The sequence below is a fragment of the Paecilomyces variotii genome (assembly GCF_004022145.1).
Source record: "Paecilomyces variotii strain CBS 101075 chromosome Unknown C8Q69scaffold_1, whole genome shotgun sequence".
Taxonomy (NCBI): Eukaryota; Fungi; Ascomycota; class Eurotiomycetes; order Eurotiales; family Thermoascaceae; genus Paecilomyces; species Paecilomyces variotii.
In genome coordinates this window covers 4,452,545-4,478,910 of record NW_021167140.1, presented here as the reverse complement: position 1 = coordinate 4,478,910, position 26,366 = coordinate 4,452,545, and the positions used below count along the sequence as shown (strand labels likewise).

Below are 26,366 nucleotides of genomic sequence, written 5' to 3'. Positions count from 1 at the left end.
ATGGTTTACCATCAGGAATCGATGATCGCCAGCCTTATGGCATCCACGGTTCATCCGCACGGCTCTTCATTTCATTGCTGGTCGACTCCACTGCCAGCCGTCTTCTCCAGACGCCATAACTAGTTAACTTATCGTGTTAGAGATAAGTTAATCGGGCTGTCAAAGCCTGCTGCTTATCAATCATCGTCCTAACTAACTACGCAAAAGTCCCCCAGATAACGGTCTCCCCAGCCTACAGATTGTCGCGTCTGGCCGGTTGATGATAACTTCTTCTTTCATCCATCTGGTACTATTACTACATACATTCGATGGAATAATAATATCAAGGGTTCCATCGCTGAGAAGGCCGAGCCAACAACAAACTTTGTTCGCAAGACGCACATCATCTGTCGTGATCGCCAGGGGAGCTAACAGCCCGACGCTGAGTCGCTGATATATCTAGAAGATGGGTTCCCTGCCTCCACCGTATCAAATGGACAAAGATCAGCACGTTTACATACCTCCGCCTCTGGATCTCTCTCATCACTACTCGTACACGACGAAGAACCGCCAGGCGAGCAGCGTGAAGAACTTCTACAAATACTTCCAGATTCCTGGAATCCACAACTTGGCTGGAGGTACGTCCGACTGACGCTGTTGTTGAACGATTTCTCATTGGGATGATCGTCAAATGTGATGCATCAACGGAACCGTTGGAACTGACCAGAAAATCCCTCTCAGGCCTGCCCCACGTATCGTATTTCCCCTACGACACCCTCGAGGCGACCGTTGCGCTACCCCAGCGATTCAAGCCGACACCAAATATACCGGTCGGTCCTCCCGAGGATGATGTGGTGGACGTTGCGAGCCTCGAGCAACCGGCATCGGCCCGGGTCATGGTGCCCAAGGAGAGCGGCGCGACGGACCTCATAAAGAAGATTGACCTCTCTACGGCTCTGCAGTACGGTACCGCTGAAGGATATCCTCCGCTTCGGGCGTTCATTAAGCAGTTCGTCCGTCAGCACCTCCATCCAAACGTCCCTTATGCAGGAGGTCCGGATGTCATCCTGTCATGCGGCTCGACCGACGGTTTCTCCAAAGCACTCGAGGCATTCACCAATGTGTGGAACAAAGACCGCGATTGGATCCGCGATAGGGAGGGGATCGTTTGCGAGGAGTTTGCCTATATGAACGCCATCCAGACTGCGAAACCCAAGGGTCTCAATATCGTGGGGATCGCGGTCGACGAGCAGGGAATGATGGCGTCTGGAGAGGGCAGTCTAGCAGACGTTCTCGACAATTGGGACTTCAGGAAAGGTCGCCGTCCGCACCTCATGTACACTGTAACGTGAGTAGCAGCCAAACCCTGTGTGCTCTTTTCGTTCCCTAATCTAGTCTCTAGGATCGGTCAGAATCCCACCGGAGGGACACTTTCCGTCGAGCGTCGCAAGGAAATCTATGCTCTATGCCAAAAATACGACATCATCATTATCGAGGATGATCCCTACTGGAACCTACAGTTTCCGTCTGCATATTCACTGGCCAAAAAGTACAGGGGGGACTCGACAGGAGTCAACCTCTACAATCGCAACTACAACTCGCACGGAAAGTCCTCGGGCTACGAGTTCTTGGATTCACTCGTCCCTTCGTACCTCTCCCTAGACACGGATGGCCGAGTCGTCCGTCTGGATACGTTCTCCAAGACTATCGCGCCTGGCTGCCGTCTGGGATGGATCACAGCGCAGCCGGCCATTATCGAGAGATTAACTCGGATCGCCGAGTCATCCACACAACAACCATCAGGTTTCGTGCAGGCAATGGTTGCAAAAATGATAATGGGGCCCGAAGCCAAGGAGCAGAGCGGAAGAGACGTGGATTTGCAAGGTAAACACGGCTGGAAAATGGACGGTTGGGTGCGGTGGCTCGAAGGTCTGCGCGGGGCGTATGAGCGCCGGATGCAGGACATGTGTACCGCTCTGGAAGAGGGCAAATACATCGTCCAAGACAGTACCGACCGTGACCTTTTCAATTCCATGGGCGATCTGAGTGACTGGGAGGTCGTGAACAAGGTCAAGATGTTCGACTTCGTATGGCCGATGGCTGGCATGTTTGTCTGGATGAAAATCTGCATTGACACTCATCCTCTCTTTTCTCAGCTTGGCGGAGAGAAACTCTGCAAGGCCCTCTGGATTCACCTGACGCGGAAGCCATATCTGTGCCTTGTGGCCCCGGGCCAGATGTTCGCTCCGACGCAGAAGACCATGGATATTGCCTATCAATATATGCGCCTCTGTTTCGCTCCAATGGCAGCCAGTGATGTGACGGAAGCAAGCCAGAAGACCGTGGAGGGCTTCAAGGCTTTCTGGCAGATTAAGGACCCCAAAGATATCGATGACCACGAAGAGTCCATGTGGGATAGCCTATAGTTTGGGTGTAACGAACAGCATAACGGAGAATTTATGGTCACTAGGTTCTTTGGCAATGGCGCGTGGCTCTATAATGACTTTCGTAATGTTCAAATGCTTTGAAGTAATTTAACTATATATTTTCTAGCTCATATAAGATTATCTCCCTGCGTTACCGTGCTTAGGGTCAGCACGGAGACATACGCGTAATTGCATCGTATTATTGTCTACTAAGACCATGACATAAAACTAGTATCTTGTCATTAGAAACACAGCATCTCAGCGCTGTTATATTGTTCTCATTGTCATCCAGCCACTATCAAGCTTCTCGGCGGGAACACCGACATAATATATTAAGGCGGACAACACCGGATCAGATCATAAGCGCAGAATCAGATAGCATTATCTGGAGCGAAGCTTGCTGAGCTTGAATTCTCTAGCAATTAGCTGAGCCAGCCTATTTATCTCTGTGGGTGGAGCTGAAAAGGCGTGGGAGAAACCCGACAGGAAGTCTGCTTGTAGGCAAGCTCCGACACATTTATCATTACTTACTCCGCACACCCATTCACTTCATCTATAATAGCAATTGCTTGCTTTCTCATTGTCTTCTCTTGTATCTAATATAGACTTTTCTTCTCTCCATATATGGTTCGTACATAGCTTACCTACCTCACACCGACGTCCGCACCGACGAAAGAAAATCCTTGTAACACCCTCCTCCGCGGGGTATTAACTAATCTATCTCAACTGGTCTCAACTGGCCCTTCCAGGGAGCGGGGAATATTACTCGATCGCAAAAGAAGAACACGACTACGAAAATACCATGTCTTTACCCCTCGACTCGGTACAGAACAGCGACCTCGCTGAAGAGATCGAGGCGATCAATGCGATCTACGAACCTACGACCGTTACCCTCACCAGCAATAGCAGAGCTACCTCAACATCCACATCCACACTAGATCTTGCCGATGCGAATACCTCCTCAGCAGTAACGACGACAGTAACCCTCCAGATCCCGAACCATCCGCATCTCTCCTTCGTTATTGGCTTCGACGCCAAGTATCCAGAGACAGCGCCGCGTGTTATCGGAACCGCATCGACGAGTTCGCGCGGCGAGGGCAAGATCGCAGTGGATGTTCTAGAGGATATTGTGAGAAGGATACATCAGCCGGGACTGGTGTGTCTGTTTGATGTGATCAATGAGGCAGTGGAGGCGTTCGAGGAGTTGAATATTGGTGGGAATAGAGAGGAGCAGAATGGACACGGGGGTGCTGAGAAGATCACCGACGAGGATACGACGGCAACTGGGGATGATGAGGTCGATTACGTCGCGGGCGATGTTGCGAAATTATCTCTACGTGAAGCGTTCGGTCTTGAGAGTCCCCCGGACTGGATCCTGTCGGATGTCATCTCGGAGAAGAAATCGGTGTTTGTCGGACGAGCCGCGCACGTAACGAGTCTGGAGCAAGCCCAAGCGTTTCTGGATCATTTGCTGGCGACGGAGAAGAAAGTTGCGGCTGCAACGCATAATATCAGTGCATGGCGGATTCGGCAGAAGAAAGCGCCTGCGGGCGGGAAGGGTGACTCGTCCTCGACGGGAGAGACGATCATTCAGGACTGCGATGATGACGGCGAGACGGCTGCGGGTGGACGTCTTCTGCATCTCATGCAACTGATGGATGTTTGGGATGTAGTGGTTGTCGTTTCCAGGTGGTATGGTGGCATCAAGCTGGGTCCGGATAGATTTCGCATCATCAACGCTGCTGGCAGAGATGCCTTGGTCAAGGGTGGCTTTGGGAAAGGAGAAGGATCGGGTGCGAATGAGAAGGGGAAGAAGAAAGGGAAGAAATGATCTCTCTGTCCATGCTGTTATAAGGTTATCTGATATAACCGCAGCATACAGCTAAGCGCTCCTAGACGTCTACATCTTGGTATGGAAGAACGCCTGGATGACCAACGCCATCAGCAGCTTGCAGGCCGAAAGGCTTCACGGGCATGCAATTGACATATTACATTATCATGTCAAAATCCGCAGGCGTGGCCGTGGGGGTACATGACCAAAGCCTCTCACTGAGCTTTATGGTGCTCATGTCCCCGAGACAGAAGGCATGCTTGACGCATCACCAACACCACCAGCATGAGAGCTGCTGGACACTGTTTACCGCAGGTGTCTGCTGCAGTTGTCTAAGCATATTTGCCCTGGCACAGCCCTGGAAATAACGGCTGGAGGGGTCCAATACAGCGTAGATGTGTGCTGATGATTATACCTTGACACGCATGGAGCGATACTCGCACCTTTACAGTCTCCATCGTCCGAGGCCGCCCGACCGCACATGGTAAACTCCTCAAATACAGGAATCTCCTGAGGAATATAATAATTAAGAGAACCAACAGCATACAAAAGCCTCTATGGCCTTGAAGAGACCTCCGTACATCTAAAAAAAAATTACATTTTCTCAGAAGGATTCCCGATGTAACCAAAATCCAGTCTCCGACAGCCTAGGAAATATTATTATTACTACAGGAAGCTCGCATAATATTTAATATTAATGATTAGGATAGGATAGACAACGCATGGACAAGAGTCTTGTTACAGCCTGCGCGATGCCAAGTGCCAAGGGTTAACTACCATATGGCATACGCAGAGACAGGGTTATAGTAATCTCCGACGTTTCATGCGTTCTCGAAAAGGAAAGGAAGAGAGCAGGGATCTTTAATAATAAGGTTGTTCTTCTTTTTTCCGTGGGCAGGGATATGTCTTTTATCCTTGGTGCAATATAGTTAATTCGTACTCCGTTCGAGTCGATGGCTCATGAGGTTACGATACGCACGTCCGGTTTGAGTATCGCATACTCGGAAGGGGCTGTTGGATGAGAGAGTATATTTATTACTTCGTGGATTGTGATGGAACGCCTAAGCGGTTCGTCTTGTCCAGCTACTGGAGAATGAGCCCTACGATGGAGCCCGATCTCGTGCCCCGAACACATTCTCACGCGGTTCGGTTTTTTCCGCTGTGGCCCCAATCACTCGAAGTAAACCATAGATAGTCTACCAATGTTCGAGGTCCTATCCCATATTTGTAGGTGGTTGGTCACCATCAGCGGTGGGAAAAGCAATGAAACGGAATGCCCAAAGCCTCAAAGCTTCCGTCTCTATGCTAACTTTTAAGTGACTGTTTCGAAACATTATTGATCGGCATGGGGATGTAAGGTGGGAAAGTCAGCTTGTGGAAGTGTCTTAAACCTAAGCTTTCTTGACATCGTCAGTTCGTGTATGAGGCCTTTCTCTCGGCTATAATACGTCCCCTCGCCGAGTTAGGCTGTGATGCTCTACCAATTGGTGAGTTGGTCAGCAGCCAGTCCGTAGCGATGTAAGAGTCGACTGGATCACAGAAGCACAGAAGCCGCCCAAGATAGCCACATAAAAAAGAAATTTTGAGCTTATTGTGGATATTCGCCATAGGACTGGCCACGCCGCCACGCCCACGTCAAGTGGCATGGGATACGTTCCATCGGAAAACGAAGGCCATGTGTCATAGGAAAGATCGCCAGGAAGAACAGATCAGACATCTGAAACAACCTAACCTAATCTATGACCGACGGGGTGTCTTTTGGCTACCGTCTTGTGGATAAGCACTGAAACAACGTGCGAGGATCGCTTAGTAGAGAGCCAGGACACTCGATCCCTGAACAAAAACTCATTGTCTTCGAGACATAGACATTTTCATGGTACAATTAACGCGAGGCAGAATCGATGTCGCTGGGATACTCGCGTCTTGAATCCTCGACGCTGGCAGATAATTGTGCGGGCATTTCATGAGAGACATTTCGCTGGAAATCTGTAAGGCTTCTTTGGAAGCCAGGGGTTTTGGCTCTTGTCGCACCATTGCCGCGACCGAGGGGCTTTCTTGTTTAGCCGCGTCTTAGTTCGGCAAAAGAGAAGCTGAAGTTTGAACATCACCCCGGGGCTACATCCCCGGCTCCCCAGTGGCGTCCGTTGTCCTTCGACCCAAGGAAATCGACCCGAAAGACAAACCCTGGCTCTTCTACATCTTAGTTATCGCCCATTATTGGCCAGCGAGACGTCGACGCTAAACAACATATCCCACGTCCGATGCGGTGGTCAATTGTCTACTCTGCGGAGATTTGCAGAGGCTGTGCCATATTGAAATCAGATTCTTCGCGAAAAAAAGACCGGCTGCGCCTCGTAAATTAAAGCACCGGAGGCAAACTATGACGTCCATCCCTTTCCACTAAGGGTTGGTGTTCAGGGCACCCGGCAGTCGAGAAACAGCTTCAGAAGAGAATGTTATGTGTCCGTCGACTCGGTGTGATCTCTCCACCGCGCTTTTCTGGATCAGCACGTTGCAGATCAGTCTGTCCGCACAACCGGGCCTGGGCATCCCGTATGGCTGCTCGAAGGTTTTGACTCTACTCCGTATTCCTCCTGGCCAATCCATCGGTTCTGTGTGTGCAGGTATCCGTGACTAGCTCACCCACGCCCTTCCGGTCGTGGGTGAGCCCTCCCATATCTTCAATTCCTACCATACCTTCCAAAAATTTTTTAGGTACCTTTTATATGGGAACACCATACAAAAGGTACATAAGGCCAAAAATACAATATTTCCAATTATCTCAACATTTTATTAGAGGACACCTTTATTTTAACTGATAATATTAAAATATTATTATTAAATAATTTATATTGAAATTTTTTAAAAGCTCTCATTAAAAATGAGAGATATATTGGTATTTAAAGATTTCTCACTAAAAATTTTTTGTATGGGGAAAATAAAAAAGCAAACGCTTACTTTAATAATTAAGATTTTAATTTCAAATTAAAGCTGTAGGTTATTATATCATATTATTTTAGTATTATTAATTAAAATAAAGGTGTTCTCTACTAAAATGTTGAGATAATTGGATATATCGTATTTTTGGCCTTATGTACCTTTTGTATGGTGTTCCCATATAAAAGGTACCTAAAAAATTTTTGGAAGGTATGGTAGGAATTGAAGATATGGGAGGGCTCACCCACGACCGGAAGGGCGTGGGTGAGCTAGTCACGGATACCAGGCACAAATGCCCCCTGGTGGCTCAACAGCTGCCCACTCAGGACATCATGAGGTACCCGTATGGCTTGCCACGGCAGTATCTATGCTGCAAGGCACGGACACCGTTCCCTTCTTGCAGGCGAAATAATCAGCTTCATCTGCTTCAACCGTCATGGTCCACAGGAGACCCGGGGATCCTCACTGGCTGTAACCTTCTCCGCAAGCACTGCAACAGCAGGCGGCAAAATCCGTTAATACGTGTGCTTTTTCGGTTCTTTTCACTAATGTCCATTCTGGTAGGCCTATAGGCGTAAAATGTGAGTGATCAGAGTGTCCATGTGTGTGGGATGTGCTGTGGTAAGCCCCGTCTGGTCAGTGTCCACTGTCCACTGTCCACTGCGGTGTGCCAGGCGGGCACCTCCACCAAGGCCGATATAAACACCTTCTTGTCCTGCCCAGACTGATCTTCTCTTCCTCACATCCTCACGGCTCGAAGGGTAGATCTCTCTTGTTCGACTTTTTTCATTGCAGGCCAGTTCCTGTTTCCTTTCTCTATCTTCATTCGTCTTGCCTGTGGCAGACTATCAACGTTCATTGCACCGTCCAAACTGAAGCAGACATCCTTCTGCACATCATTCCTTTTCAGAACCAATCGTAAGGCAGGATCTGTCCAGCTCCACCGTTAACACACAAAGGTATTGTCTCCTTCACCTCTTCTTTATTGAGCATCCATTGTCGCTGTCTTATTGTCCAATTATCTGCGGCCCATGGACTTATTGGATATATTCTCATGAGCTGTATCCAAAATCTGGCATGCAATGTCAACTTCTTCTTTCTATCATATCATTGCTGTTTGTTTCTGTTGACTGCTGGGCGGTCCTTACTGACATTCTCTGAAGATCCCTCTCTTTGCTGGTTCAATCAAACCTTTTCAGTCATTACGACCTATCTGATTCGTCCGGTACGCATCAGATTGATTTGAAAGTTGAAAAAAGTCGAAACAAGACCAGTTCACGACACAATGTTTTCCAAGGCGATCTTTGCGGCTGCAGCCCTTTTCTCGGCCATTGCGGATGCTCATATTATCATGACCAGCCCCATCCCATATGCCAACACCACTCTCAACAACTCTCCTCTCGATGCAAGCGGCAGTGACTTTCCCTGCAAGATTCGGTCTGACATGTGGGCTAATCAAGAGGCTCTCCTAAAACTCAACACATTCGAGATTGGACAAAATCATACTCTTGCATTCGAGGGCATTGCCACTCACGGTGGTGGATCTTGTCAGATTAGCTTGTCAACAGACCTGGAACCGACCAAGGACTCGAAATGGATGGTTATCCATTCGATTGAGGGTGGATGCCCTATCAACACTGCCGGAAACCTTGATGATGGCGGCGCAACTACTCCTGTTCCCAACACTTTCCAGTTCAGTATCCCAGACGGCATTGCTGCAGGCAAGTATGCCCTGGCATGGACATGGTTCAACAGAGTTGGCAACCGCGAGATGTACATGAACTGTGCTCCTATCACTGTGACCGGAGGTAGCCAGAAGCGTGACGAGTCTAGCTCCAAAGCGCTCTCCAAACGTGACAGCTTCCCGCCTATGTTCGTGGCCAATATCAATGGCTGCACGACCCCAGAGAACGTCGACATCCGCTTCCCTGACCCCGGCGATTCTGTTGTTTATGCTGGCGAGCCAAGTAACCTTCAAGCCGTGGGTCAGGCCGCCTGCACTGGTGGTCCCGGCCCTGGTCCATCTGGCTCTTCGGGCTCTTCTCCCAGTACCGTCTCTCCTACCGCTTCTCCTGCAACCTCCTCTCTTGCTGCGTCTTCGGCTACCAGTGCTGCTTCCGAGTCGTCTGTTACCTCAGCTCCTGAATCCACCCCGACTGGCGCTCCGGGAATCTTCGCATCTGGCGCCTCGCCCATTGCGTCTCAGACCGCGACTGTGTCGGTTGTTGCCGCCAGTCCATCCAGCAGCTCTAGCTCCAGCAGCGGCGCCTTGTCCGGATCTTGCTCCCCTGAGGGAACCTGGAACTGCATCAATGGCAGCTCTTTCCAGCGCTGTGCTAGCGGCAACTGGTCCAGCCCCATCGACATGGCGTCCGGCACGACTTGCACCGCTGGCAAGTCCGATTCCCTGAAGGTCGCCGCTGTCAAGAGGTCCCCAAGAGTCCCTGCTGGCCACCTGCACGCCAGGAGACATATCAACCGTGCGAGCCACATTTAAAAGGTTTCGGTATCTGCCGGTTCGGATGCTATGACCTTTTCTTTTCCCCATTCCCAGCTGGGTCTTCTTCATCCTGCGTCGTAAAAGACTGACGGGACCACTTTCTTTTTCTCTTCTCCTGTACATTTGAGTAACCGTTTTCTTCTTTTTCTTGACATTTCAGAAGTGTGAAAGCTTCTTGTTAGATACTTGGCTCGATGGTCATCTGAATACGCATTGAAATCAAAAGCTGTTTTTCCACGCTTAAAATTTTCAGCAGTAGACAACTTCCTCTCGGGTAATCTGTAGGATGCCGAGTCTATTTCAACAAGCTAACAACGAATGACCTATGACTATGGCTTATGGCTATCCATAGGTCAAACGACGAGTATGTGTAGAAATCTAATAGCAGTCAAACTTTGAATTAATGCGCCAGGCCGATCTCTGGTCAGATGAGGTCAGAGCCCTTGCTGGTTTGCTTTTCGAAATGCGATGTCAGTCTTCGCAGCCTGGATTGACGAATATGGCGTGGGACAAGGTAGGGTTGACTGTCAATTCCCACATGGATTTCCCTATCCGTGCCAATATACTTCCCGAAGCCGAAAACTGGACCTCTTTCCTCGAGGTATTTGTCAATGCGATCCCCGTTTGTCTCGACTTTGCCGAAATCTTGCAGCAAGTGGCTGTCTGATACGAAGGAGAGTATGGCTGCGACACTCGTTGGCATCGTTGGGAGGAAGGGTTTTGGCAGTCGCGCGTATACACAAATAGCCACGGCCAGGTCCACTAACAAGATCACCAGGACAATCTTGAACATCGTACTAGAAAAGAAGATCCTCGATGCTGGTGCTATTTTTGCCCCGGTTACTGATGCCGTGGTTGACGTCTCGAGCCATTTTTGATTGGATTGTAAGGTCACAGCGAAAAGCTCCTGGTAGACGCTGCTCACTAGATTGGCCATGGTCGGGAAGTCTGGCAGCGGGTATCGAGGATCGAGGATCGTTGTCGAATTGTAATAGCTTTTTAAAAGGAGATTGAACCAGTCATTGGCCACCGTATCATTATGCCATGTGGGAGGGTTAGGCATTGCTCCTACCAAAAATGCCGTGGCGTTCCAGATACTCCAAGCTAGAAGCTGGTCTACATCCTGAGTAAGCGGGCTGATTCTTGTGTAGTCGAGGACATAGCCTTCGTGGTCGACGGTAACGCTGAAATTTGCGGCTTGGAACCGAGGCTTGCACATCATGAATGTTGAACTGACCGACAAACTCGTCATTTCTCTCGCTGGGCCATATATGGTCTGAGAACTCTTTGACCCGAGTGATATAGCAGACTTCACCCAACCAGCCACAAACATTCGCGGACAGGCGTAATTTTCCTCCTCTGTGCCTGAAACATAGCTGGGAATGGGCTGCATGAAAAGTTCGAGCCCCTTTTTGCCTTCTGGTGAACCCAGAAGATAAACTTGTGTCGTTTCAGCGGGGGCTGTAGCATTGTCGCCTATTTCGCCGTTTGGTGAAAAGCAGCGGACAGTACTTCCGTTTGGTAACCTTTCGGTGACGGTGAAATTGGCTTCTGTAGCGAAATCATTAAGCGTAAATCGATACAATAAATCTGAGCCCGATTCTTTCAGCTCCTGGCAGTCTAGCTCTGAGCCTATTCCCATTGTTGTAAGAGTATAAGACGTATCTTGATGGTTTCCGTCTTCAGGAATCGTGTACGGTATGAAATAATATTTAGGTGTGGTCCACGGTGGCAGGGATATATCGGCTGAAAAGTTTGTGAGCACGATCTGTAATGGCTGGCCATATTGGCCTGTAGGTCCTGACGTCGAATCTGGCGGTTCTATCTTTGGAGAGAATAAGGAATTATATCGGATCGGAATCTGCTGGTTCACAATTCTCGTTTCAAGAAGGCCACTGAGACCGACAGTTAGGACAGTCGCAGAAACTGTAACGGCGCAGACTGTAGCCAGCAGCCAATGCTTTGCTCTGAGAGCCCGGAGGAAAACTAGCTGCGGAGGAACCGAGGTATATTCAAGCAAAAGAGACTTCGAAGCCATTGCTGTGCCCTTTGACAGTTCAAAGAATGGCTGTAAAATGCACAATAGCCTGTTCAAAACGGTCCAAAATGGTTCCAATATGGTGCCCAGGGCCGTAGGGAGAAGATTGAGCACGATCTGCTGAACAATAGCGCTTTGAGAAGGCATCGGAAGACCTAACGAATAAAATTAGCCAAGGTGTTCAGGAACTGTACGTAGGCTATGCTCACCGTTCTGTCTCTCAATCAGTACATTTATAACTATAATTGCAACTATGCTCGCTGTTAGAACAGATATGAGAAAACAGCAGCCTAGCGGCCTCAGCTCCCACGGCCAGGGCTGAGTATTGTTTGTGTTTCTGGAATTGAGAGGACAATCCTCGTCCACCTCTGCCAATGTCGCTACCATGAGTTGACTCCCCTGTCCTTTCATCTTCAATTTGAAGGTAATATCTTCAGGCCTCGTCAATTTCTCGATTTTGTCTGTATCGGAATCACGGAAGTATTTCAGTGCCTCTTGCTGGTGAGTGACTGAAATAACAGAGGCAATAGAATCTGGTCCAGCCTGGAGGTTCAGAGCACGATTCCTGTTGCCATAGAGCATCCATAGGGATAATATTACAACCACCGAGAGGAACCCAATAGCTAGGTATGTGAAAAGTGGAACCATAACCACTGCTCCAAACGATGATTCCACAATGCCTGAGATATTTCCGAGGGCGTTCGACGGATCCCGCATGACGGACTGTATTGCCAAAGCAAAGAGCAATTGATGAGCAGCTTCAAATGCATGGTGGAGGATTGAGGGCTGCAACAGTTCCTCAGTAGATGAGTTTGTCATTCCTAATGCAAACGGAATCATGACAGATGACCCAAGAATATCGCTGTCGTCCAGGAGAGTCTGGTGCTGGAATGCTGTTTCGTCCGATAATTCCTGCCTATCAGTTATGGCCTCCTGTGCTATTATGCTCGTCGCTGGCTTCTGGGGGAGGTTCTGCGTAACAATAAGCTGTTCAAAGTAGGTATAGTTGAACGTATCTTCCGAGAGTTCCTCCTTTCCTGCGAGCGAACGGAAGCTTTGAACGGAATGATCCGAAAGGCGCACTGTCGCCTCTACGCTCTGGTGGTAATATTTTGTCGAACAGAACAAAGCTGTGAATGATGATGAATTTCGGAAATTTGGTGTCGTTGAAGTTCGACTCCACACGGCGAGGAAAGTATGCAGCGAGCTGGAATTGCAGCCGGCCCCTCTCAATGAAACACCACCGCCGGTTCCACCATCTCCATCGTAACCTATATAATAAGCACTTATATTCTGCCTGCCATAATCTTCGGCAGACAAGATAATCTCCCGAGCAATGCAGCCTTGCCCATCATCAAAGGTCAACCAATCCTCGTCATCTGTGACAGAGACAGGAGGCCGACAATCGAGGTATGTGTCGTATAAGATAGTATTCCCTGTCCATGTCTGATTTGACCCGGATAAGTCATCGCCAGCAGGGAGAAACGGGAGGAGAGCATACGTCCTAGTGGTAAAAGCAGGGAGTTTTTCGCCATACCATGCCACGCTATAGCCCTGGTTTATGAAATTCATTGTCAATGCGCGTGATTGTTCTTCGGGAGAAAGCAACCCTGGCGAAGCCATGACTGGCTGAATTTGTGACTTTCGGACAGACTTGACAGCAAAAATGCCACTTTGAACAGGTGTAACCGCCCAGAAAAGAACAACCAAAATAGTGGATGTGCAGAAAACCACCCAATGTCTGCGGAGAAGTTAGATTAGTTAAGGAGTGAAAGCTGCGATCTTATGAACATACCTCCGTCTCATTGACCCAATAGGTACTGACGCAAGGAATTCCGCCGGGTATTGGAGCATGATAGAGTTCTTGCCTAAAGATCCCGATTCTTTTGACAGCTGATACCACGGTTCCAGTGTTTTTGCATTGAGGTCAACCCAGTTCCAGAGTGTGGTATATATCACGGCGATGATCGTTGGGAGGTATAGATAGAGAAAGTTGAGTCCGACAGGGAAATTAGTGACATCATTCGAGAAAAGTATGCCCCCGTCATTGTTACTCTTCAGTTGCAGCATAATCAATATTACGATGATGAACAAAGTGAAAGCGATCATCAACGACACTAGGGCAGGGTGCAAAGAGAGTGGTTTCCATGTTGCCCCTGGTCAAAACTTAGCCAGCGCCCCTCTAAGTATTGACTCAAAACGGACGACTCACGGGGCGTATTTCGTTCACGTATAGTTTGAGAAGGCCTCTCCTCGATGTCCATTCCAGCCTCGGGGCGTTCGTTATTTCCGCGAGGTCCGCTACAGATACCTTAGTACTGCAAATACCGAGTAACAGTTTTGATGAGCAGTCGGTTGCAGAGTCCCTGGTAATCAGGGAGAGAAACAGTTTATGTCAGATTAGAATGGCCATAGCCCTTCTTACAGGATATGAGTTGCCATTTAAACGGCAGTTGTCCAGGTTTTACTACATGATGCGGATACAATGATCTGCATCTCTCCAGTAGGTAGCCGGCGTCAACTAATGAATAGCTGCATGTTTGCAAGAAAAAAGGTACGAATGGGGATAGGAAAAGCAAAACAAGCCCCATGTCGCCTGGCACATTCACGGCGCTTGCTCGAGAGCTGGTATTGGTGGACTCCTCGAAAGTGACATTTGGGATACCACAGCAAGTTTCCAGGGTGCATAAAACTGCTGTGCCGCAGAGTTGCAGGCGGCATAGCTTGATTATTAGTGTCATCGACTGTCTAAAGAAAGTAGCACGTAGTGATCGACATCTTGTGAGATGACTCCTGCTGTATACACGTTAGAGATCTGTCCAATGGTGATGACGCCTGAGCATAGGCTTGCTTGCAGAAGACAATAGCAGAAGCTCCACAAGAGAGAGAGGTACAACTGAGCTGCAATGCATTATCCATCACACCTGGGCCAGGCTGTCCGGTCATGAAACTGAACAATGACAATGTGATTGCTCTGGGGCTCAGCGGTTACTTGAACGCCTGAAAGTAGGACAGATCGGTCTGTCGCTTCCGATTGGCTGTGGAGAGAAGGCGGGCGCTAACTTGCATAAAGGCTTGGCGCTACGGCCAGCATCGCCTAAAGTGGAATTGAGGGCTTAGGGTTTCCGCACTCTCACCACCGATCTCCGAGTAAGCGAGAAAACCCACAGCTCTTCGTGAAGCATCTTGAACTCCAACCTTTAACGACGACAACGACCAGCAACTTGTCGACAAAATGGCGTCTCGCCCTACCGTCACCATCGCCACGGCGGATGGCAAGCCCAGCGGAGCGACTATTCCTCTGCCCGCCGTTTTCGAGTCGCCAATCCGTCCCGACATTGTCCAGTAAGCCGTCGAAAATGAGAAAGGCAATGGGTGAAATGGTGCTGATGGATTTTGCAGGAAGGTTCACACCGGTATCGCGAAGAACAAGCGCCAGCCCTATGCTGTGAGCGAGAAGGCTGGTGAACAGACTTCTGCTGAGTCCTGGGGTACCGGTACGTCGCCAATTCGAGATGCTAAGAATGTTTGATCTGGGGACATCTTCATACTGATACAATTTGCGCCAGGTCGTGCTGTCGCCCGTATCCCCCGTGTCTCTGGTGGCGGTACGCACCGTGCTGGTCAGGCTGCTTTCGGTAACCAGTGCCGTTCTGGTCGTATGTTCGCCCCGACCAAGGTCTGGAGAAAGTGGCACCAGAAGATCAACCTTGGCCAGAAGTACGCATCAGGAAGACCCGTATTGGCAGGAGTTTCCATACTGACAGATTAACCAGGCGCTTCGCTACCGCTTCCGCCCTGGCTGCTTCTTCCGTTCCTTCCCTCCTGTTCGCCCGTGGTCACCGCATCGCTAGCGTTCCTGAGGTCCCCCTGGTTGTCGACTCCAAGACCTTCGAGGGTGCTGCCCTGACCAAGACCAAGGCCGCTGTCTCTCTCCTGAAGGCTGTTGGTGCTGGTCCTGACCTTGTCAAGGTCCAGAAGTCCAAGAAGATCCGTGCCGGTAAGGGTAAGCTCCGTGGCCGTCGTCACCGCCAGCGCCGTGGTCCTCTGGTTGTCTACAACCCCGAGGTCGATGGCAAGGAGCTCGTCAAGGCTTTCCGCAACATCCCCGGTGTTGAGACCTCCCCCGTCTTCTCTCTCAACCTCCTCCAGCTCGCCCCCGGTGGTCACCTTGGCCGCTTCATCGTCTGGACTTCCTCTGCCTTCGCCGCTCTGGACGAGGTCTACGGCACTACCACTACTCCCTCTGCCCTGAAGAAGGACTTCATCCTGCCTTCCAACCTTGTCGCTAACGCCGACATTGCCCGTCTGATCAACTCCTCCGAAATCCAGTCCGTCCTTCGTGAGCCCAAGGGCGAGGCCCGTACCAAGAGGACCAACGTGCAGAAGAAGAACCCTCTCAGGAACAAGCAGGTCATGCTGAGACTCAACCCCTACGCTGCTGCTTTCTCCAAGGAGAAGCTCGGCCAGAAGGGTGTTGAGAGCGGCAAGCCTGAGCGTGCCGGCGAGACCTTCCAGAAGATCCTGGCTGAGGAGTAAATTGGAGGTCAAAAACTGGTTATTTTCTGAGGGTTCTTGATATGAGTTTTATTTCTCTTCGGTTAAAAATGGTAGTCACAGCTGAATGAATCAACGCTTGTGCAATACCCGTGAAATCATGTATCCATGGTAATAAATCCGCGATATGCGGACCCCTCTAATCGCCGCATGATCCCGGCTTGTGCATTATGAGCGGGAAATTCTGATGACCTCAACGACTGCACCTAGCATTTATGCGTAGATATGTAACCGACTTAATAATTGTTCCGCGCTTTTCGTTCTCGTAAGAAAGGCGGGCTTATGATTCGGGCCAAATCGAAGTATGTAGCTGATCCTCTTGATCGAGAATATCGAATACTTACGTAGCCTTAGAAAATTCCCCCATTTCATGATCAGACACTCAATGCTTCGAGGGGTATCTTCGTATCTAAGCTAGCAATGGCACTGCAGATGTAGACGAACTTGACTCAATTAACCACCGAGACATCCTGCACGAGAGTAGTTTCTGTTGACGACCTGTGCATGATAACACGTTATACCATCCGTTTGCATCAGGTCCTTGGGCATAATAAAGCCTGCTAGATCCTCCAGGTCTAGATCCTTTATGTAACGAGGAAATAAATATTGTTAGAATCTAGAGCCAAGCAAGCAAAGTTGCTGCATCACAAGAGATCTGAGACATACTCCGCATAGCTTGCTGACTAGTCGTAAGAGGATCCATCGGTAGTTCACACTTAAAAAAAAAGATATGGTAAAGAGGTGTGTCTACATTTGCTTTTTCTTTTTGTGTTCAATTCGATAAAAGGAGAAGAAAAATTCGGATCCTGCTTTCTCTACCCAAGGCTTAAAGTTTGATATGCAGCTCACCTTTTCCCAGTAGACGCTGGAAGATAATAGCCACATCCATTCTAGCCATCATCTAGAGTAATGCTCCGTGCATTTGTGGGTTGCGTATCTTGAACAATTTTTGAGCTCTACCTATTGCCTATTTCGGATAGATAGCCACGAAAGGTAGGTTTAGCGTAAACTTTGTCCATCTACACGGAATAGTTACATGATATGTAATATATGGGTGAAAAAGCGCACTGAGATGCCAATATCAGTTAGTCAGCGAGCGTAAATATTTAGAATTGATTCGAGATGTCTAGGGTTGAGTTTACTGGTCAGCTATGAAGATTTGATATATCTGTCTTGAGTTGGCACGTACCGGGTTGCTGTTTTTGGACAGGTTGTATATACATACATATTACCTGGTCCATGGACATGGGCTGGGCTGTTAGTGGGTCAGTATCATAGTCAATTATCTGGAGAGTAGGTGCTATCCCCATCACCGTAAGACGAGTTTTGGCTTACTCCGTGACTAAAGTTGTTAGGATCTCATAATATAAAAATTTCAGCAGCAACCGTCGACGTATGTATATTTCAGGCACTCTCCTGGGCAGCTGCAAATATCGATATGATTGATAAGCAAGGCTATGTATGTACTCTATGTCCCGTGTGCACTCGAATCATCCCGTCTTACCATATCTGTTTCATGTGGCGTTTCGTTCCGTAGAAACTGTCGTCTTGATCTTATACTATTGTCTTGAACTCTGTAGTCAAGAGCGGAGTAACTTTGAAAAATATCCTTGGCGCCCAGACACTAGCTAGTGCCCAATCGGGGTATGCGGAAGGAAACAAACAATCAATTAGAGTGCATCAAGTCTTCCCCTTGGGCCACTAGGAAAGAATCGGTTTACTGGAAGCAGTTAAGTGAGTATCCAGCCCGTCAACAAGTGCAGGGTAGGGCGAGACGGAGCTGATAAGGTCCGCGGGAGGGAAGAAAAACTTTGCACCGTCGCGACTGGCAATTGGACGATGGTCGCCGTCTTCAAAGGCAGTAGGAAACATCGGAGCCGCATCTTACGAATCGGAGAAAGCAGAGGTGACGGCAACATGGTTGATCTGCATAGTAGGCTCAAGGAACGATATTGATCCTCTAATATTATTGTTGCTAGCCTGCCAGTTCTCGTGTTGAATCCGTCAGCTTTTCAAGGGGTCTCTTTAACGGCCTCCAGAGGGTGTGTCACACTAAAACAAGAGGGTTGTCTGGAAAAGTGTTCAGACCGGAAGAACCCCGGAGTAAATAGGAACAAATTAGTGCTCCTTTTGCACTCACTCACTTATTGATAATTCATAACTGCAGATGGCTTGCTTGTACTCGCGATTGCGTTATATTGCATGTGCTGAACTGCCGCTGTCTCTGTGGCTTTTCCGGGCAGTTTCACGTGCCATCCCGTGGTGTTGGCGGTTGAACTACGCGGAAATAGAAAGCGCGCCAACTGCACGATTCTTCGGCGTATCGCCGGGGATTCCACTGACATGAAGGGGCCATGCCGCCATGGCGTGCGAATTTTTATCGTCCGGACTAGTGCAACAGAGCCCACACTATTATTGTCCCTTTTCTTTCTGACGTCCCTCATTTGGACGATCGTTCAAGTGTCCCATGTTGTCTGTGCCGCGTCGTTCTTATTATTATTGACCAGAAAGATTCATCAAAGGATCGAGATAGGCTGCAGATCGGATCTGCCAAGGCGTGTGGACGACAGCGAACTAACAATTATCATTTAAATGACCGTGAGCAGGGGCAGCCCAAGAAAGTGAACGGGTGATGCAGTCGAAGCAGCCGGGACTGACCGATCGTGCTAGTGCTCGCGGAACGAGAATCCGATTCCAATCCCACAATTCTTTCCTGGTTGCTGGGCCCGCTGATCTGTTGGCCCTTCCGCTACATACTCGAGAAAGATCTGGCCCTGCAGCAAGTTAAGTATGGCATATCGAACAGTCGACTTCGAGTCTTATATCGATTCGCATGGTTATCATCTGAGATCTAACCCTGCTCTCCTGCCACCATGTAATACCAACTTATGGGCTGCGAGAAGCCTTCCCTATGAAACCTTCGAACGGGGAGACGACGACGATGATGGCCACTAAACAATAAGAGAATGCTGATCGAACGGTAGACCCATATCCCGTAACGTGGGAAGCACTAACTTAACCGAGACCGTGGAGTGCGGAGCACTCCGTATCAGTGCTCACACCGGCTTCCCTCCTGGAGGAAGAGGCTAATTTCAGAAATGACATGGCGTTTTCAAACATCGACAGCATGACTTGGGCAGCCAGTGACTTCTGAGTTCTGACTCAGTAAAAAGCCACCTGGCGAATTCTGGAAGTGATTGAACGTTCGGCATGGCATCAACACTATTTCTCCTATACGCCATAAGATTAGTTACGGGTCAGACTCGCGACTCTAGATACACCGGATAACGGCGACGATCCACCATGATCCACCAGAGACAAAAGGACTCCAGAGTCCAAGGAGTTCTTTGAGCCGCGCTATATGTACTCAGTCTTCAGTGGATCTGTTCTTATGCCGCAATGGATAGTCCGAGTGCATCTTGAATCGCTGGGACTGTTAACTACAAAAATATTGTGTACTTCAAGGTCAGCAAACAGAACGAATGCCTCAGAGCGGAGAATAATGGCCCTGGACCGTGCTACAGTAAATGCCACGGTTACGGGGCCCATAGACAGAAGCGCTGGTTTGAGCTCCTGACAAGGGTTCTGGCCCCCGTTCATTAAGCGGTGGTTCGAGATACCCTAGCAGACCCCGGCTTCTGTGCTCAACGGCGTCGAGTGTACTCCGTACGGAGCAATAATTGCTGCGCTACTCACATTGCGGCGGTAAATTCCCGCAGGCTACGACCCATCTTTAGGACCGCAAAACCGAATTCATCTCTGGCGGAATACTCCGTAATTTAGGTTTGATGAGATCGGGAAGAAGCTATCGGTCCCTGTGGCATCCAAGCGCCGAGCCGCTTCATTTACCGTCTACTCCAACGTAGGCAAGTCAGCCTGCCACCTAAGAGTGCCAGTTCCTGACTGAGCTCTTGTGCTGATTATTATTAGTTACCAGCTTGTTGCTGTTGCTTACTCAATCGCGAGCAGCTGATTCGATTTCCTCTTCCCGATCTCCTGAAGTCGGTATATCCACGGAGACACGTATATAACCTATCCCGACCTGAGCTGAAACCGTCTCCAAAGGGAGTGTCTGATGTATGTAACTGTGATCGACTGAGAGCTCTAGAGAAGATTGATATCGGAAAATCAGTTCTTCTGGAGGGTCTCCATGACCGTGGACGGATTTGAAATACACAGTCTGCGCCGTAAGATGCGATCTTGACATTTTTACGTCCTCCCCACCATAAACCTGCAGTCAGACACAAGAACAATTGGGTTCCCTGACCCAAGGGCCGGCCAAACTCTATCTTCAATGTACTGCTTCTCCCGGACCTTGCAGTTATACCGGTATCGATCTGATCTTCTTGTAACAGATCCACCCTTCCAGTAGGGCCGACGTAGTGCCTGGTCGTTTCCCGGGGAAATTATACCTCCTGGAGCAGTTCTCTCATTCACTAGTTCCAGAGCATTCTGAGGTACGTTGAACTCTTCCCAGATGTCGCGCCTGACATGGGCAGACGTATACGTGTCTGCGATCAGGCCGACGATGCTAATAGTTTCCTGCCCTGCAGCTCACTATGCTTTATTGTGGACGCACACTTGCGCCTGCTCTCCCCAACTGAAAGTCGTTACGAGAGGACAGAATTGGCAACACTCACCCCACCAGATACTTCTTCATGCTCTAGTTTCGGGGCTTTTTTTTTTCGCGCGCGGCACAGCACATCTTTTACGCAATATCCCATAGCTCTCTGCTGGTTTGCTCGCGCTCCTTGATGGCCATGCTGCGACGCCATATGGTAACCGACGGAAGAGGTGCTAGTTATGTCAGATCATTTCATGAGACCAGTCGAGCGCATGCAACCTGCTTCTGAAGCACGAAAAACCGCGGAAGATCCCGATAACTCGGACAGGCCGTTAACAACGGTCAGTGATGGCCTATACCAACTTCCACCACCTCGACAGACAAGGACATCACAGCTGGAAATCGAAATAACTGGGCATCAACAAGATGTAGGGGAGGGAGCGGACGCTGGAAGGCGACAGTTGCGTGGGGAGAAATTACCTTCTGTCAGCCAACTGCTTACGTCTGCGTCTGATTCTAGTTTTCCGGCATGGCCATATGATCCTAATACTCAAGTAAGCAGTCGACTTGGAGCAGACACTATAAATGAGCCGTCAATCGGTAGTCGCTATGATGTTTCATCACAACCCTTTCCCGGTCATATTCCAGGGCTCATTTCGAGGATTGGCGCCAGTTCTCCAGCATACCATTTGGATGGTTACGGGCAAGAAAGAAGGCATGCAACGGGCAAATTACCTCCGATCGCTCAGATGGGAACAGACCAAGGCTATATCAACCCTATGGGTGATTCGCAACAGTACGCCGCAATGAGCGTCGAACCGCCGAACCCGACTCGTCCACTCTCGTCCCTTTCTCACAGAGCGTCTTACGGGAAGGATATACGGGATCCGCAGTCTCTTCCGTCACAGGGGCAAAGCAATATGACTTCCATATCTGGCAGCTCTCGTCCGCGTCAGCAGCTACCTCACGTGGTAGATGAGCGATATATAGAGGGTGAAGGGCTTTGCTACATCTATGCGGACGGGTCGCATTGTCCAAAATCTATCGACGGTGTTCCCGTCAATGCGAACTGGGGTGTCACCAAGGCTGGGAAGCCCAGAAAACGATTAGCACAAGCTTGCATATCTTGCAGGGAAAAGAAGATCAAGTGCCAGCCAAACATTCCTAAGTGTGATCAATGCCAGAAATCTGGCAAGGAGTGTAGGTTTGAGAGCGCGTAAGTTATTCCCTTGGGGTCTGATTTTCGATAATTAAGGTACTTACTGAGTTGGCATCTTTCAGGCCACGAGGCCATTCAGCGGCTGCAAAAGGTTCTCATGAGTACCGATCGATATCATCGCGAGCGAAAGAAAGTACGTATCGCGATTATTAAATTCACACATTCAGTTCTGCTTTCCAATAATACTACAAGAAGGTCCAAGCACCTGACCAATACGTGCTCGTTCCAGGTAGCAGCAATCAATCTCCCCTTTCCGACTCTTCGATAATGTCATCTGTGGGCGGCACCATCCGAGGTGCACGGTCGGATCCTTCGCTTTCCCAAAAGAGAGGATCCTCAAATTCCTCTAGCGGCACTACGGATCATCCTAGATGGAAGACGAGTAGGGCAGCATCTGGGGATGGAGCTGATCGTGTTGACATACTGGCGGACATCACAGACGTCGATCCGGATGACCCGATGGTTCGTGAATGGGCCACCGATCCCTACGAAGCCAACCCGGAAGCAATGAGCCATTATATCGAAAAATACTTTACCTACGTGAACGATGGATTCTATTATATATTTCCGAAAAGGAATTTCTTAGAGTGGCTGAGATCCTGCCGTACGAAATCTCCCGATGACAAAATGCTTATATACTCGATGATGGCTATGGGTTCAGTGTTCTCTGACCGTCCGGACAACATTCTCGCCGGGAAACGCTATTCAAAAACGGCCAGCTATGCAGTGGAAAAGAGCCAACACGCATTGACGTTACAGCTCGCCCAGAGCAGGATAATACTTAGTCTGTGGTACTATTCTATCGGTGCTCTGGTGAAGGCTTGGGACCTGATAGGCGCGGCCGTCAGGACTGTCTGTGGGCTAGATTATAATATCGAAGCAGAAGGATTAACTCGGGATACAAGCCAAACCTGTGAATATGGTTTACAGCCTCAGTCTCTGATCGAATGCCGGAGACGGACATTTTGGGTTGCATTTATCCTGGATGTTGGTTGAACGTCTATTCCCTTGAGTGATAATTGCACGACTGACGATTGATAAGAGACTTCCCGGATTTTATTCATTCCGTCCTGTTTCTGTGCAACCGCAAGACTCTTTCTTGAGACTCCCGTGTCCCGAAGATGTCTACGAAGCAGAGCAGTACACGATCACGCCTTACTTCCAAAACACGATCGATCGCCCCCAGACACTAAAGTTGGATGAGCAGCCTTCCCTCAGTGCAATGTCCAGTCTGATAGAATTGGCGTTTCAATGGGGAGAAGTCACGAATCATGTGATCCGTTCTCCTCATATACCTCAGAAGACGTACACGACACGGCTTGAAGAATTCAATGCGAATGTCACGAGACGACTGGAAGAAAGTAATATGAACCTTCCCGAAACTTTCATATACAGTATGGCCAATATAGAACGGAGCATTCGCACAGGCAGCTCCGATATGTTCGTTTCTGTTCACATGCTATACCATGCTGTGCTTATGAGGTTGCACCGGCATGTACGACTCGAATATCTTTCAGGGGAGGCAGCTCGTATCAATATTGGTAGAGCTAGACATCATGCCGCTGAGATACTGCGTATATCCCTGGCTGTGACGCAGCTGAATTCTGGATACGATCCGTCAACGTCTACGCGGCGAGTGATATTCTCGTACCCTCTCATCAGCTACTTGATATTGTGTGCTACCGATGTGCTCAGCGCTGCTGGTCTTACGATAGATCTAAGTGAATGCATCTCTCTTATACATAGCGGTTTGGACGTGATCGACGATCTCTGTCGCTTTTGGGAAAGCGCCCGCATACACTCGCGGCTCATTGAGAAACGTCTTGAAGCAATAATCTCCGCAGCCAGGAACGAAACGAAATTGGACGACAAAGTGGGATTTGTCGTGAATGGCCCTCCATTATACAGTCGTGCGGGCCTTCATGGGCCAAAGATGGAGCCTGGGACGGCAACAGATCTCGACATTATCTACGGGTTTCCCAGAGACCAATATCTTCGAGTGTTAGCATTGGATGCCTCGATTTCCAAAGAGGATGTTCTTTGGATCAGAGAAGATCCATAGGTCCTTATTGAACAAGAATACCCCTTTATCTTTCTCTAAAAGACGACTTACTTCCGTTCTGTTACTTCCTTCACTTTATCTATATGACTTTATCCCTGAGATTTGAGCCCGACTATATGCACAATTTAGACAGCCCATCTGGATGGGGATATAATGTGCATTTGGTTGCTGTATTGACTTTACGAGCGTGATAGCTTCCAAGCCCTATAGACTAGAACTTTGTATTTAACTATCAAAAGTACATTTTTATCAACGCAAACACTTGCTGTATGCCTTGTTCCGATAGTTAATTGATATTCGGCTTATGCACTTAGAGGTGACGGAGGCAGTATTTGAGCTTTTCTGTGTCGTTTTTGTTTGGTAAGACGATAGAAATAGTCATCAGTTTCGCATATGTGAGACATCCTTGGGATATCTAACTAGAATACAAATCAACGGGCTCCAGATAACGCTTGATCCATATGATCTCTCCCTCAGTGGGGTCCATGAGCATCGCATAGTGTGTCGTTTCATTTGTCACGGGCCAGCCACTTAGCCACTTAATGGCCTCTTTCGGTGTCGCTGAGACGGACTCATCATCGAATTTGGTCGCTTTGATGGTATTCATCTCTCGAATGGGGGATCCACGAAGTCGCGTGTAGCTCTGGAGAGATTGACTCTTCTTACTGGACCTGGTCGAGTATCTCTTTTCTTTCATTGAATGAAGCTTCTCATCCCCGGATCGGTGATTTCTGCCAAACTGACTAGTTGTAGCTCTTCTCTGCTGCTCACGATGAACTTTCTTATCCCAGTTCTTCTGCATGCAGTCTCGCCGCTCATTGCTATCTTCAATGATGTCAGCCACACTTTGTGTTTCACCAGCAATCACTCCCAGGCCTGCATGAGTCTTTCGTTTCTGTGCTGCGACTTGCTCTGTTGGAGGAGTGTCTGGTTCTAGATCGTTATTGGTGGTGACGATGAAAGAGGTTGAGCTTCGGATGACGGCACTCCGGTAGTCTTTTTCCATGGTCAGGGTGGATATACCGTCGCTGAAGATCAGATACGCTGCTGTGGTTGGTATTGAAGGAAGAGTCGATTCGATTTTGACTAGGGATGGAGCTTGCGATTCAGGCCCATATTTTTCTTCCATATGGAGAACTGTCTGGTGCTCTTGCGATTCTTTATCGTTCAACTCAGGAACGATGTATTGTCGAAGCAGTGATGCAATCGAGGGACGAATCCCAAACAAGACAAGCAGATGGTTTGCGTAGAAGAAGAAATTCGAAACCCAGGATACCACATTATGTGTAGGCCGAAAATTGAGAGATAGGCTAAGATCCTTTCTCACTCCAGTCAAAACGCCAACGAAACCAACATAAGTGATACTCCTCGCGAGAACTTTCTCTGTATCTGGTCCTCGAACGTAATCTAGCTGAACCACCAATTCTCTCAATGCATCCATACCCCAGTCTAGGGTTCTGAAATGCAGCATCTTCGTCTCCGTTGCATCACGGTGGGGTTTTACTCTTACACCTCCACTGGTACAGCCCATAAGAAGGTCAAGCAGGACATTAAAGGCAACTAGAAGATATAATGGTATATCAGTGGCTTTGCTGATTCCGCGGATTTCCTCGGTTTCTTCCGAAGTGTACAGACGCCGCATACAGAGTCGGGCTAGTTTGTGAACGAGCCCAAGAGGGATGTTAGGGTGAATGGACGAAACGAGATCATCGAAGATATGCGAGATAGATCGTAGTTGAATGCGGTATATACTGGCTAGTTCGATATAACGCTCCGCTGGCGGGAGAGAGAGGTCGATTTTGTAGATTGGAGGTCTATCTCCGAGGTGCGTGGAGTGGACCATGATTGTTTTGCTTAGACTAAGGCGTTGGCTAATTTCAAAGTATTTTCAAATACATCGACATGAATAGAACATAGTAATATCTGAATAATGCTAGAATAAACGCAAGACCGATGGAGAAGCCAACAGGTACTTTTGTCCGGGGTGATGAAGCTAGATAAGTACTTTTAAGGATTAGGCTGCAGCAGGAACAATGCGCCGTGCATCGTGGTGGCGCTTGCAGGGGTGTAGACAATACCATTCAGGAATGCTGTCTCACGTAGGCAGTATGCTGCTGTGTCAGTGAAAGATTATTATTAAATATTATCATTTCGAATGCCATAGATCGAATAAATAATAGAACGCGTCTTGTCTCCCCGCAAACTTCCGCCCGGAAGCTTCCACGGCGCCGACCTTTTTCCGACGTCATCGCC

General features: G+C 48.8%; 7 protein-coding genes across 7 annotated transcripts; 4 read left to right on the top strand and 3 right to left on the bottom strand.

Annotated features, from left to right (window-relative positions):
• Window positions 1–472: 472 nt before the first annotated feature.
• Window positions 473–4,236, top strand: C8Q69DRAFT_396324 (aromatic amino acid aminotransferase; the record flags this gene model as incomplete). Its single annotated transcript, XM_028627729.1, has 5 exons — window positions 473–617; window positions 721–1,327; window positions 1,382–2,389; window positions 2,510–2,590; window positions 3,159–4,236. The coding sequence occupies 5 exons, from the start codon at window positions 473–475 to the stop codon at window positions 4,234–4,236; spliced, it is 2,919 nt and encodes a 972-aa protein (XP_028489907.1).
• Window positions 4,237–8,075: 3,839 nt separating this feature from the next.
• C8Q69DRAFT_53028 (hypothetical protein) lies at window positions 8,076–9,883 on the top strand. The gene has a single exon (XM_028633726.1). It carries the CDS (start codon window positions 8,459–8,461, stop codon window positions 9,668–9,670), a length of 1,212 nt encoding a protein of 403 aa, XP_028489906.1. The 5' UTR covers window positions 8,076–8,458; the 3' UTR covers window positions 9,671–9,883.
• A 214-nt stretch (window positions 9,884–10,097) lies between these two features.
• On the bottom strand, window positions 10,098–13,975 carry C8Q69DRAFT_441301 (hypothetical protein; the record flags this gene model as incomplete). Its single annotated transcript, XM_028628733.1, has 4 exons — window positions 10,098–11,866; window positions 11,921–13,452; window positions 13,507–13,867; window positions 13,924–13,975. 4 exons carry the CDS (start codon window positions 13,973–13,975, stop codon window positions 10,098–10,100), a joined length of 3,714 nt encoding a protein of 1,237 aa, XP_028489905.1.
• C8Q69DRAFT_53024 (hypothetical protein) lies at window positions 13,895–14,671 on the bottom strand. The gene is made up of 2 exons (XM_028633725.1): window positions 14,606–14,671; window positions 13,895–14,507 (listed from the first exon to the last, which is right to left on the bottom strand). Exon 2 carries the CDS (start codon window positions 14,450–14,452, stop codon window positions 14,102–14,104), a length of 351 nt encoding a protein of 116 aa, XP_028489904.1. The 5' UTR covers window positions 14,453–14,507; window positions 14,606–14,671; the 3' UTR covers window positions 13,895–14,101.
• Window positions 14,672–14,699: 28 nt separating this feature from the next.
• C8Q69DRAFT_52979 (putative 60S ribosomal protein L4-A) lies at window positions 14,700–16,366 on the top strand. The gene is made up of 4 exons (XM_028633704.1): window positions 14,700–15,056; window positions 15,114–15,208; window positions 15,281–15,431; window positions 15,488–16,366. The coding sequence occupies exons 1-4, from the start codon at window positions 14,947–14,949 to the stop codon at window positions 16,248–16,250; spliced, it is 1,119 nt and encodes a 372-aa protein (XP_028489903.1). The 5' UTR covers window positions 14,700–14,946; the 3' UTR covers window positions 16,251–16,366.
• Window positions 16,367–20,746: 4,380 nt separating this feature from the next.
• On the top strand, window positions 20,747–24,321 carry C8Q69DRAFT_52760 (hypothetical protein). The gene is made up of 4 exons (XM_028633650.1): window positions 20,747–22,048; window positions 22,114–22,184; window positions 22,281–23,038; window positions 23,094–24,321. The coding sequence occupies exons 1-4, from the start codon at window positions 21,072–21,074 to the stop codon at window positions 24,111–24,113; spliced, it is 2,826 nt and encodes a 941-aa protein (XP_028489902.1). The 5' UTR covers window positions 20,747–21,071; the 3' UTR covers window positions 24,114–24,321.
• A 207-nt stretch (window positions 24,322–24,528) lies between these two features.
• C8Q69DRAFT_394762 (beta subunit of N-acylethanolamine-hydrolyzing acid amidase-domain-containing protein) lies at window positions 24,529–25,956 on the bottom strand (the record flags this gene model as incomplete). Its single annotated transcript, XM_028627663.1, has 1 exon — window positions 24,529–25,956. The coding sequence occupies one exon, from the start codon at window positions 25,954–25,956 to the stop codon at window positions 24,529–24,531; it is 1,428 nt and encodes a 475-aa protein (XP_028489901.1).
• Window positions 25,957–26,366: the final 410 nt, after the last annotated feature.